This window comes from Schistocerca americana, chromosome 3, assembly GCF_021461395.2.
Source record: "Schistocerca americana isolate TAMUIC-IGC-003095 chromosome 3, iqSchAmer2.1, whole genome shotgun sequence".
In the NCBI taxonomy this organism is placed as follows: domain Eukaryota; kingdom Metazoa; phylum Arthropoda; class Insecta; order Orthoptera; family Acrididae; genus Schistocerca; species Schistocerca americana.
In genome coordinates this window covers 299164249-299177752 of record NC_060121.1, presented here as the reverse complement: position 1 = coordinate 299177752, position 13504 = coordinate 299164249, and the positions used below count along the sequence as shown (strand labels likewise).

General features: G+C 38.4%; 1 protein-coding gene across 2 annotated transcripts in view; it reads right to left on the bottom strand.

Moving 5' to 3' along the window:
- The window catches only part of LOC124606622 (bifunctional coenzyme A synthase), a 143172-nt gene that overhangs the window by 74733 nt on the left and 54935 nt on the right, over positions 1 to 13504 (bottom strand). For both annotated transcript variants that reach the window (XM_047138614.1, XM_047138613.1), the window contains exon 3: positions 9668 to 9871. In XM_047138614.1, the coding sequence (XP_046994570.1) occupies positions 9668 to 9871 (204 nt within the window). The remainder of the gene's footprint in view (positions 1 to 9667; positions 9872 to 13504) is intronic.

Here is a 13504-nt window from a genome sequence, read left to right as displayed (position 1 = left end):
CAATGGCTGCCACAATAACCTATTCAGTATGTTGACTGAGGCCCCTGGGCATACACACTGAGTGCACTTGGTGTCCTCTCCCAACCCTTGTTGCTAATTCCTGAAGGAGAACCCTTACTCACCACACATTTGAATTTCTGATATGGGACATGGCCCATTTCCCAACAGGTGAAGTGAGTCTCAGGATCAGTTACAGTTTCAGTGGAAGACAGTGCCTCACACTTGTTGGTTAGGGGGATAGGTGTATCAAGCAGATTTCTCTCTGGTCCCTGCCACCACTGCAGAGGAGCCTAGACCTAGCATTAACATGTCACTCATGGACAAGTCAATGAGTACTGATATATCACGAACTTCTTGCAAAGGAAACAGTAGCCACATGAGAGGATAATACTCAGGACACTACTGGTATCTCTGGTACATGATTTTCAATAGCCCTCCAAAAACATCTATTTGCAGAAGCTTCCAGTCACTTGACACAACAGCAGTCAGGAAGATTTCCAGCTGCTTACAAACAGCAACTGACTCATCCTGTGTCTGAGAACAGCAGAAACAGAGGGACTACATTGTACCTAGTGCAGTAATTTACAGAACAGTAAACAAACAATCACAAACTAAGCCTGCTGATTCTTTCTTAATTGATGAACCTGATGTGCTTCAAGTATTACCAGTTACATTTCAGAACTGCAGTGATTAACAACCAAAAGAACATATCTATTAGAAAACAGAACAACTCGGTATAAAATTAACTTCTTGAAAGAAGTACGTTTCTTTCATCAGATGTCATTCACTTCCACTTTATTTTTATTTAGTGTACCATGGCCATGTTGTGTAGCCACTTTCAAGTAAATTGTTTAATCTTGACCATATAGGTTATGAAAAACATGGCCGGACTTTAAAACTGTAGCAATGATATTTGGTATAGTAGAACCAGTAGTACACTGCCCACGAAAATGACTACCCCAAAACATATATAGTTAATGAGTTAAACACTTTTTTTGGGAATGACTATACAACTGAAATATATTATGCAAAACAAAATTACAATGGAAATAAGTAACAGCCAATGCATTACACCTATTTCTTTCAAAAAGTTTGGGGACTGTGGGCTCTGTTGCGGCTTAATAAGATTTACTGTTTCTCTGAAGTGTTTTTTTAGGTTGTGATCACTAACAACAATGACACTATTAACTTACGATAAATGCAGACAATATAAACCCCGTTAACAGAGAAAACCAATGTGACACAAATGATAGTTATTTACAGTAACTGCAAATCACTAATGCCAATTTACTATGAAATAAGTAATGCACAACACTTATGCTTTACAAATATTCTAAAAAGTATACTCTTAATCGCATAAATATGCACCGAGATACACAATGGAATTGGGGAATGATTACTTTTGAACAAGGATACTGCTGCAAAAGGTTTCTAAATAGCACAAATTAAATTTACAGTTAACAATAAAGTTTGAGTTTTTTGCAAATGTTTGAAAATACAAACTATATCACTACACATAATAACACACTCATGGACAGGTTATGGGAAATGACATGAACAGTAAAATATCAGAATCTAGATTTTCGAATTGGAACTAACACATGCATTCTCAAACAAAAAACAAACATTTAGAAGTTGGCTTATATATGCATATAAATGTGTGAAATGCATGGATTTTTTATTTATCTGAATTTGTGACACCTTCTTCACTGGCATGCCTCCAGCAATAGGTTATCACAGTCAAAACTACAAAAACAGTGGAGCACCAACGAAGCAATTCCTTTAATTGGGAGTGAGAACAATGTGATTTAAAGTCAACTGCAAATCAGGTTAGCACAGAGTACTGGATAACTGAATAAAAACATAAAATAGAAATGGAGAAATAAATGGGAGCAGGAAGCAGGAAACAAGCTCATAAAATAACTAATGAAAACACTGTATTCTTATAATCCATTCATCGTAAGAATAAACCTGATGTAATCAAACACAAATGCGATGATTGGTTAGAAGCCATAGCACACGTACAATAGTGTTGTTATTCTCTTGGAAGTAGGTCCTGCTTATGTAATAGGTATCTTATTACTAAGTTTCGTTAAATGAAACTTTAAGATATTCAAATGTATCAACAGCCATCGATGTTTTTCTTAATTGCGCTTTAGCTACGTAGTTTTTATTTCAAAAATCGTGTACAGTCACAGCCTCTGCAGCGTTGCGCACTGATTGCAGTATGCAGTATGAAAATGGCTGAGGCTGTTTTCTGTTCAGTAGTGAAACACGCGCGTGGAACATGGTTAAAAAGTGCCAACAAATAGGCTGTTCTTAATGTTTTTCATAAATTTACGGAGATAATCGGCTTTGAAGGTTTCCCAGCGCTGTATGTACTGCAGTTGATAAGTAAATACACACTGAACGTGTAGCATAGTTGGTAACGTAACTGAGTATAAACCACATGTGGATATTTGTGCATTAGTTCAAATCTCCCCAGTATCACTTTTTTTCCTTCTATCATTCAATTTGAAGTACCTACATCTCGTAATTATAAAACACATCATTTTTTATGAATACTGCACATCTTCTTGTTTCTAATTATATATTGGACGCGAAATTCCTATTTTCGTTTCAAATACAAATTCTTAATTATCGATGTTTTATGAAAAATTGTTCATAAAAGTTTCTTAAATTAAGAAAATATAATAATTTAATTTTTAAGGCAAAAATGAAAAACCAAATCCTCTATATTTGGACTGTCCATCGTTTTATACCACAGGGGTAGATAAATAATGTAGAAACATGAAAAACAATCTTTTTCACAGCATCGAGCACATCATACAAATGCTGCATTTTTACATTTGCTACTGTACCATTACAATATGAACCCAACAGAACTGATCTGGAGCCAAGCTGCAGGATTTGGCCCGAGAAGTAACTAGAAGTTAAGCTGCCAGACGTACTGGAACTAACGCACACAGCTTTTTCACACGTCACTGCCGAACGCTGGCGGGGTATAGAATGGCTCGTCATAAAAGAAGAAAAGAAAATGCTGCGCCTGGTTGGCTTTGTGGATTCTGTAGGTGATAGGCTTGTTGTCAACGTAGCAGGTGACACTTCCAGAACTAAAATGTATTTCTTGGATTTGGATAAGGAAGGAGCTAAGAGATTACCAGATGACTGACTGTAAGTAACACCTTCAGTGGCTTCAATATTTAACTATACGGTGAATTCCTTCAATACTCTCTTACATTACACACGGCTTATGCAGAAAAATTACCCTGTGGTTAAGTCAGGAATTGTTTTTAATTACAACAGTATGTAAGCTAAAAATGATAATGTGCAGTTTTCGTCTAGTTGTCTAAGAAGCGTATTGTGGGAGATTTGCAGTGTATTGTTTCATTCTGTTTAAAAAATAAATGACATTCGAAGCTGTATTGCTCCTCTGCTCATCTCTTTTTGTGTGTGAGCTGCAGCTGGCCACGTCACTGCAGGCTAGCTGCACCAGCTGACCGGTCAGTGCTGTCCAAGTTAAATGCGTCGGTAAAACTGTTGTCCCGTATTTTTGCCGTCAATGTGCATGTAATGCACAGCACAAAACACATAGTACTGTAGACAGCTTGGCTGCAGTCCCATGTGAAACTGAAATTCAATGAGGTTACAGCAAATGCGGAAGAATACATAGTGCAGTGTTTACATCAGGTTTATTCTTATGATGAACAGATTATACACATTGAGGTCTACACAGAGTGAATTTGAGAATGGTTTTTAAAAAATATCCGGCAACTGAAATTACATTGCAAATTGTAATGAGACAGATAGATATTGCAAAGGAATAAGTCTTACTGCATGGTTCACTGGGAAGAGAAGTTCATGAACAACAATGCAGACTACCAGTGGAATAAGCTAATTTTACAAAAGCCACATGCAGTATAAGAAAGAACTGATTTGTACTCTAGGACGTTTATGGATCAACATGCCATTGACAACATGGTCATTAGAGGCAAAGGCACAAGTTCAGTTTGGAAAAAGAGAAGATACGGGTTCAATGTCCCATCAACGAAGAAGTTGTCAAGGCCTTCGTACACTATCAAAAAATCTGTCAAACTTTACTATGTTTGCCAACCATTTGACTGTACGATACTGTTTGAAGTGTCTGCCAATCATAGACCATTTTTGACATGTTTGCAGGAAAGTTTGATTGAAATAAATGGCTCTAAGCACTATGGGACTTAACATCTGAGGCCTTCAGTCCCCTAGACTTAGAACTACTTAAACCTAACTAACCTAAGGACATCACACACATCCATGCCCAAGGCAGGATACAAACCTATGACCGTAGCAGCAGCACAGTTCCGGACTGAAGCGCCAAGAACCGCTCAGTCACATCGGCCGGCAAAAGTTTGACTGAAGGAAAGTTTGAAAAGATAGTGGACAATGTATGCGTCGATGTTTCCCAACAAATGTTTAGTGAAAAACAGTTTCACTAAAATTTATCTCACAGTATTTAGAGTTTGTGCAACTATGGAAACTATTGGCAACTACCAAAATGGTAGCAGTATCACATCTTTCCCATCCTTATTTTATGGAGGAAGAGGTTGAGAAGAAAATCAGTATCAAAGTTCTCCAGTTCTTCCACAGATAATGCGGGCAACAGGTTTCAACACTGTGCCATTTTAACGAACTGTCATTCAAGGACCAAGTAGGAGAGAACAAATTTTTGCGTACTTTTATCTTCTTTTTCAGTGTGAGGGAAAAGTAATTTTAAAGAAGTTATTAAAAGTTTCACTGTCCATCCACACAAAGTTGATGTAATCATTGGGTTCTGAGTGTAACATTTGCTTCAGCAGGTTTTCACGAGTATATTTCTCTCTCATTTTAAATCATTCCTTGGACCAACAACTCCTCCTCCTCCTCCTCCTCTTCTTCAGTGCCAAAGTCAATGCCAGAACTGCCTTATCTGCATTTGTGGCCATTCTCAGTACCATCAAAACACTCATTAAAACAAACAGTGTCTGCTTCAAAGTGAGGTTAAAATGGTAAACTGTTTGTATGTATACAGGCTTATTGACAAATCCACAGCCAGACAAGGGCAAATTTGACAACAAGTTTGCTCATTTATGGGGGGGGGGGGGGGGGGGGGTTTCCTAGATGGATTGCAAAACTCAGACAGAGCAAGGATTGGAAAGGTAATCAGCTGTATCTCTTTCAAGGGAACCAGTCCAGAAGTTACCTTAATTATTTGGGGAAATAATGGAATACGTAACTCAGATGGATGGTTGGTCAGGGGTTTGAGCTATGCTCCTATCAAGTGCAAGTATACGGCCTTAAGCATTGTACCACCTTGTTTGTGATTTGCAATACATTTCACTTAGAAATCATACTAAATCATCACTAGGAAATGTTCAGTGTCAAGTTTAAAGCTTGTAGTGATGTGATTGGACAGCCTTCATCTAATAGTTATAAACTGCAGAAGCCTGTTTCCACAGATATTTGATGCAGCTATTTAGTCTTTCTTGGAAGTGTAACAATCATTTTCCAAACTTTCAATGTTACCATGGAATCATCTGTCTATGGGCAAAATGTGTTTGTGGGCAGTATTGTGTCCTACGTGTAATCTATTCAGTTTACTGGAGTACTAGTCATTACTGGTGCAACTATTTATACACGAAGAAGTAAACACTGAGAATCTGAACTGAGTGTCCAGCAGAGAAAAGGGTACACATAAAATGACTGGTAAATGAGGACTCTTGGGGACTTCTCAAGCTAAATTTCTATTTGCTTATGATGTGTGGTTTCTGTCCACTGTTGCTCATCTGCAAGGTGCATAAGGCTCTGGTTGAATTTAGTACTATTTGTTTTTATATGAAGTTACTGTTCCTTTATCAGCTGCACTAACAATATATCATGCATCATATACTATCAGCAGGTTTTACGCACAATGGCCACTTTCAGGAGATGCCACAAAAGAAGAGTATATTAACACGTCACTGACAAATATCACAACGATTAAAGGAATCTACTCACACTACATGCACATATATATTAGGAATTTGCACAAAGTGTCCAACCTTCATGTGCATCTGGATGCAAATATATCAGCTACCTGCATTAAAAAAAGAAAGGTACAAGAACAGCAAATGTATGTACACACTAGCATGAAACTCAAATTGCCAATTTACTGCCAAACATACGTAATATATATTTACAAACAATGGAAAATCCAGGATGGAATGTAACAATATTAGAGAAGGAAAGTTGCTACTCACCATATAGCGGAGATGCTGAGTTATAGGCACAACAACACTGCAGTGCAATTTCAGTTGCCTGAGACTGCAGACGTGTGCGCATATTTTCGTTTTTGCGTGTGTGTTTTGTTGACAAAGGCCTTAATGGCCGAAAGCTAAAACAATGTGAATCTTTTTGTTGTGCCTACTTCGACTCAGCATCTCCACTATATGGTGTGTAGCAACTTTCCTTCTCTAATATTAATAAATATTTACAATTCACATATTTGTGTGAACATACACACAAAGTTGTAACGTTATATTTATAATACTGAGACATATGCACACACTATGAGTACACATTTGTAATTGTTGATATTTTAGTCAAGGAAATGGTTATAAAACCATGCAGAAATGTCGATACCCGTTTTTCTTTTTGTAGTATCACTTTTAATACGGCCACTGTGGATGGAATCACTTGGTAATTGGTGATGTGTAGAGTACTGTCTAATTACTAAAGCCAATAAAGGAATACTTACCTTTACTTAATATTGTTGTCCAGGTGATGGACTCCAGTGGTAAGGAATTACTTAAAACTTTTCACTTTGTTGCATATTAATATTAGTGCTGTATAGTTTTCATAAATCACTCTTTCTATTTTAGACAGTTCTTTCGATGCTGCTGGCTCCTCCCCCCCCCCCCCCCCCCCCTTTAACAACAACTTTTTAAGCTCTCACAGTTCATCCATTTTTAACAATTGCTGATCTTTTCTGTTGAAATGAATTTAAGTCCTAAAGCTGTCACCAATCCAACAGCTGTTTCAAATACTATAATATTGTACTAGACCTGATCGAAGCTGTGTAGACCTTAATGTGTAAGAATACTACATAGTTATTTTATAAGTTCATTTCCTGCTCCCTGCCCTCATTTATTTCTCTATCCCTATTTTAATTTCCTATTCAGTTATCCAGAACTCTGTACCAACCAGCATTGGAACTGTGCACGACATTGCATTGTTAGCCGCCCCAATTGTTTTGTTGGTGCACTATTTTCGTAATTTTTACTGTGATAAACTGATGTTGAAGTATTCATCTTTGGCATGCCACTGTAGAAGGTGTCACAAATTCAGATAAGTAAAAAATTCATGCACTCCACACATTTATTTACACCAAGCCAACTTCTGAGTGTGTGTTTGTGTGCCACCAGTTAGTTCCAATGTGAAATTCCAGATTTTAATATTTTACTGTTGATAATCTTTCACTGATTGTGTCAGTATTTGTTTGGCGTGATATGGTGTATATTTTTTAACTACTCCTGAGCAGGTAAGCCTATAATTTCCTGTAATCTTACAAACTAACTTATCTACCTAGTTGTGGGAGGACCTCTCGTTTGATATGGACTCTGAAGCACTGGCATGGAAATTGGATTGGAGAAAGGGACCAAACTATGTGGTCATCAGCCCTTCCGACCTTGGAATAACTAAAACCGATAAAACCTCACACTATAAGAGGGAACTACAATGGCCATAAAATTACAAATTATTGACAGAGAAGGAAGGAAGAAGGCGCAAGAAGAGAGGAGGGAAAGAAAGTGACTAATAACAGGGGCATGAAGGAAAAACCACAGGTAGACAAGATACACACTCAAGATAAAACAGACCCCAAAAAGCCCATAAAGAAAAGAGTGGTAAGGCAGAGGGTGGGGGTGAACCACCAAGCCCAGTCGATGCTAGTCCAATCGGGGCAAAGGGGGGATCATGACTGCCTGCCACCCTCTCCACCCATCGACAAGGATGAAGGTCTCATACTTAAATAAAGTGATAAAAACCCCCATCACCAAGAAATGGTAAAACTAGATCAGCCGCTGAGGCACTGTCAAGCCAACACCAGGGGTAGTGAGTCAGGAAAGCTAAAAGTCCGTTGCAGGCCGGCTAAGTCGGGACAGTCCAGTAAATTTATTTATTTCATTAACAGTACAGAGTACCCCACCGCCTTGAAATTTAAGGTGGGTAGGATGCTACTGAATCTAATAGCAAAGACTTCTCATTATTACAATCTTATTGGTATGCAGTTGTTAATACTTATTTTAATAATATATAAAGAACATGATATATATGAAGATTTCTCGGAGGTTACAGCGAATTGAATGCTTAACAATTGTTAAAATGGTTCCACATAATTTGTTACTACCTAGTTGATGAGAATTTATATAATGCAAATGTCAAAGGAAAAGAAAATGTAAGACAATGAGCATGGTGAAAATAATTTGTAGTATGTAGAGGGAAGTGATATGCTGTATTTGGTTGTGTAATACAGTCTAAGTAGCATGTTGGTTAATCATGACCTATTTCTACCTACTTCAGATGAGAACATTCGGTACAACCTCAAGTTATTCTCATCTGAAATGATAAGATGTGGACTACAGTCAACATTGATCCACAACGACAGAGAAGGGGGTTCTCATGACAGAGGAGATAGTCAACATTGATCCACAACGACAGAGAAGGGGGTCCTCATGACAGAGGAGATAACTGTGAGCCAGCCAAGTATGGCTGAAGCGGAGCCGGTAAAACACGACAGAGTCTTTATGAGAGGCCCATAAGGAGGACCGCTACGTAGTTGTAGAATCTTTTATCACCCTGAGCTTGTTTGGCGAAGAAAGAGTGTGCCATTCTGCATTCCAAAAGTCCCAAAACCCAATGACGTAATGCCGAGTGAAGGTCTATTTCCAGAATGCCAGAATGCCAATTTAGCCAGTCGATCAACAAGTTCATTGCCAGGGATCCCAACATGGCGTGGAGTCCTAATGAAAAGCACAGAGCATCCACGTTAATCAAGGAGAGAAAGGGAGTCCTGGATAGCTCATGACACGAACGGGTGGCGAGGGAAGCACTGGCCGATAGCGTGCGAACTGCTCAAAGAGTCATTACAGATAGTGAAGGACAGTCTTGAGCAGAAGTGGACAGGTCCAGTGCACACACGATGGCTACCAATTCTGCAGTAAAAGCACTAAAGCCATCTGGCAAGGAACTAAGTTCCATTTGTCTCGCATAGGTGTAAGCATGACCAGTGTGACCAGCAATCATGGAGCCATCAGTATAAATCACTTCTGAACCCTGGAATGAACTGAGGAGACAGTAGAATTGGTGGCGAAGGGCCTCAGGACGGATTGAATCCTTTGAATTGATGGAGAGATCAAGACAGAGCTGTGGTCGAGAGACGCACCACAGAGGGGTACATGCATGAGTGGAGAAGAGAGGCGGTAAAGTGAAGAAGCACTGTGGATCTTGGGATTTTTTACATTAACAAATCATTGCTAGAAGTTATATAATTGATACATGACAAGGAACAAAAAACTTTTGGTTCACCTGACGATTGAGGCTGTTATAGTTTGATAGTTATCCACAATTTCTGATATTACCTAAAACCGCTGCAGAATAAAAATTTACAAACCTCAGGTAGTTTCAGCTGTGTCCCTAGAAGTCTCATCCTTTCATTGCTTGAGCTTATTTTTAACTCTTCTTCTGGATGGCTTACTCCACACAATGGTTCCAATAGTTCAACTGTGTGTATGTCTAATTGTGATAATCCATTCTCTCTTCGTAAATCATTGACTTTTAAGCCACCTTTGTAAGTTTCTGCACTAACAACGATCATCTGCAAGAAATAATACCAGTAAATATTTTTTCTGATACTTTTGTCTATATTTCCTAATGTGTGCCTTTTTACTACTGAAACACTTCACTTCGGGTTTTATTAATCAAATTAAATTATTAATTATTACCCTTTAACCATCACAAGTAATTCTGATATATTAATAATCTGAATCACTTGGAATTACCTTTTAATATAAAAATTCAAGAAATCATTATAGTAAACTAAAGCTATTGTATGAGTGCTAGTCAAAGTTTCAATTATAATCTTAAAAAAAAAAAGCTATATAATTATTTTATTATTTGTTTACAAGTATATGTCTGCAGTCCTAGTGCACATTGATATTCTCACATCACAGTACTGGTACAAATTGTCGGAGGAGCCAAAAGAAAATGGCACAGCACTCTGATAAAATTGGGATGGGTACTGCCATTTTATTTTGCTTCCTCTCGTGTTATGCTATGGCACTACAGTGTGAGGATTTCAATGTGTACCAGGACTATAGATGTTGACCTTCAAACAACAAAGAACTCATTATGAAGTATTTTTCTACTAATTAAATCTGTATGACAACTCCCATACAAGTGTCAAGCAACCTTGATAATGTGAGTGGCATATGTGACATGATAACTTACTTCATTATTTAACTGTTAAAATAAGTTAGTTAAAACTCAGCAGAGATCAGGGGGAAATCTCAGAGCAGTCCTTCAGCCAAAAAGGGTAAGTAAGAAAGAAAGAAAAAAAAAAGGGGGGGGGGGGAGATTCAGAAGATCAAAAATAATTGCAGAATGATTTAGACATGATATCTGTACGGTGTGGAAGGTAGCAGCTGCCTCAAAATATGGAAAATTGTTAGGTCATTCACAAGAGTGTTAAAAGAAATCTCAGATTTCAGTTCAGTTACATGATAACACACCTGTCAAGATAACTAAATATCTAGGAATTACATTTACGAACAAATTAAATTCCAATGGTCAAATAATGTTGCATGGAAGGCACACCAAAGATTGTGTTTAACTGTCAAAACACTTAAGATGCAACAGATCTACTAACAAGACTACCTACATGACATTACTCTGTCCTCTGCTAGAGTAGTGTTGTGCAGCATGGTGTTCGTACCAGACACAACTGATGGACAGTGATAAAGTCCTAAGAATGGCAACTCATTTTGTATTATCATGAAATAAGGGAGAGGGGGCAATATTATGTAAATGGAAGAGGACGTAGATGAAGATGAAATGGAAGATATGATACTGCGTCAAGAATGTGACGGAGTACTGAAAGACCTAAGTCGAAACAAGGCCCTGGGAGTAGACAGCATTTCATTAGAACTACTGATAGCCTTGGGTGAGCCAGCCATGCGAAAACTCTTCCATTTGGTGAGCAAAATGTATGAGACAGGCAAAACACCCTCAGATGTTAAGAAGAATATAATAATTCCAATCCCAAAGAAAGCAGGTGTTGACAGGTGTGAAAATCACCAAACTATCATTTTAATAAGTCACAGCTGCAAAATATCAACACAAATTCTTTACAGACAAATGAAAAAGTTGATAGAAGCTGACCTCGAGGAAGATCAGTTTGGATACCACAGAAATGTTGGAACATGCAAGGCAATTCTGACCCAAAAAACTTATCTTAAAAAATAGTCAACCTACATTTCTAGCATTTGTGGACTTAGAGAAAGCCTTTGACAATGTTGACTGTAATACTCTCTTTCAAATTCTGAAGGTTTCAGGGGTAAAATACAGGGAGTGAAAGGCTATTTACAACTTGTATAGAAACCAGATGGCAGTTAAGAGTTGAGGGGCACAAAAGGGAAGCAGTGATTGAGAAGGGAGTGAGACAGGGTTGCAGCCTATCCCAGATGTTACACAAGCTGTATATTATGGAAGCAGTAAAAGAGACAAAAGGAAAATTTGGAGTAGGAATTAAAATCCATGGAGAAGAAATAAAAACTTTGAGGTTTGTTAACAACACTGTAATTCCGTCAGAGACAGCAAAGGACTTGGAAGAGCAATTGAATGGAATGGACAGTGTCTTGAAAGGAGGATATGAGATGAACATCGTCAAAAGCAAAGTGAGGATAATGGGGTGTAGTCGACTTAAAGCAGGTGGTGCTGAGGGAATTAGATTAGGCAATGAGTCACTTAAAGTATTAGATGAGTGTTGCTATCTGGGACACAAAATAACTGATGATGGTCAAAGTAGGGAGGATATAAAATGTAGACTGGCTATAGCAAGGAAATTGTTTCTGAAGAAGAGAAATTTGTTAACATTGAGTATAGATTTAAGTGTCGTCAGGAAGTCCACTCTGAAGTATTTGTATGGAGCGTAGTCATGTATGGAAGTGAAACATGGACGATGAATAGTTTAGACAAGGAGAGAATAGAAGCTTTTGAAACGTGGTGCTACAGAAGAATGCTGAAGATCAGGTGGGTAGATCATTAACTATTGAGGAGACAGTGAATAGAATCAGAGAAAAGAGGAATTTGTGGCACAACCTGACTAGATAGGACACATTCTGAGGCATCAAGGGATCACCAATTCAGTAATGGAGGGAAGGTCGGAGGATACAAATCGTAGAGGGAGACCAAGAGATGAATATACTAAGCAGATTGAAAAGGATGTAGGGTGTAGTAGTTATTTGGAGATGAAGAGGCTTGCACATGATGGAGTAGCATGGAGAGCTGCATCAAACCAGTCTTTGGACTGAAGACAACAACAACAACAACAACAACAACAAAGGAGAGAGTGTCACAGATATGATAAGCAAAATGGGGTATCAATCATTAAAACGAAGGAGCTTCTCATTTGGCGAGGTATTTTCTCAAAATTTCGATCACTAGTTTTCTCCTCTGAATGTGAAATTATTTTATTGGTACCAACCTACCCAGGGAGAAATAAGGATCATAATAAAATAAGAGAAATCGGAGTGCATGCAGAAAGTTTTAAGGGTTCATTTTTTCCCAATGCTACTGTCAAGAGTGGAACGCTGGAGAAATAACCCAAAGGTGGTTTGAAGAACACTGCCGGGCACTTAACTGAGAACTGCAGAGTAGTCTTGAAGATGTAGCTGTAGATGTAGGATGCACTGAGATGAAAATATCACAAGCACTACATACTAACTGTCCCTATCTAACTTTACGCTTCATGGCCTGTTACAACACAACCTTCATTCTCTTAATACTCCTGGTCTCAACATTCCTACAGCCCCCTGCCTCACACCACTTCCAACCTCCCCCTTGACACAGATTCACCCATCTTGCACTCGCACCCTCTTCCTCACAGTCCCTCATTCCTCTGTTCTGTTTCCCCCTCCCTATTGACTTCTCCAACATCATCACCATAATGGATTCCAAGTACTCATCGGTGCCAGTACCCATGTCACATTCCTGTCCCATGCACCTGCTGCCTCACCCTCCCAGCTGCCACTCACTCTTCCCAAGCCTCTTTCTCATCCCACCTCTATTTTCATCCACTATCCATTCCATATGACACAACCCCCCCATCCTAGTGTAGCTGCAGTAGTTTTCTCTTGTTCTTATCAAATCTATAAACAGTAGTAGAAATCATTTAACAAGCTATATTTTTCTGATTCTCATAGTTTAGATGGGAATGTATATTTTGCTGAGT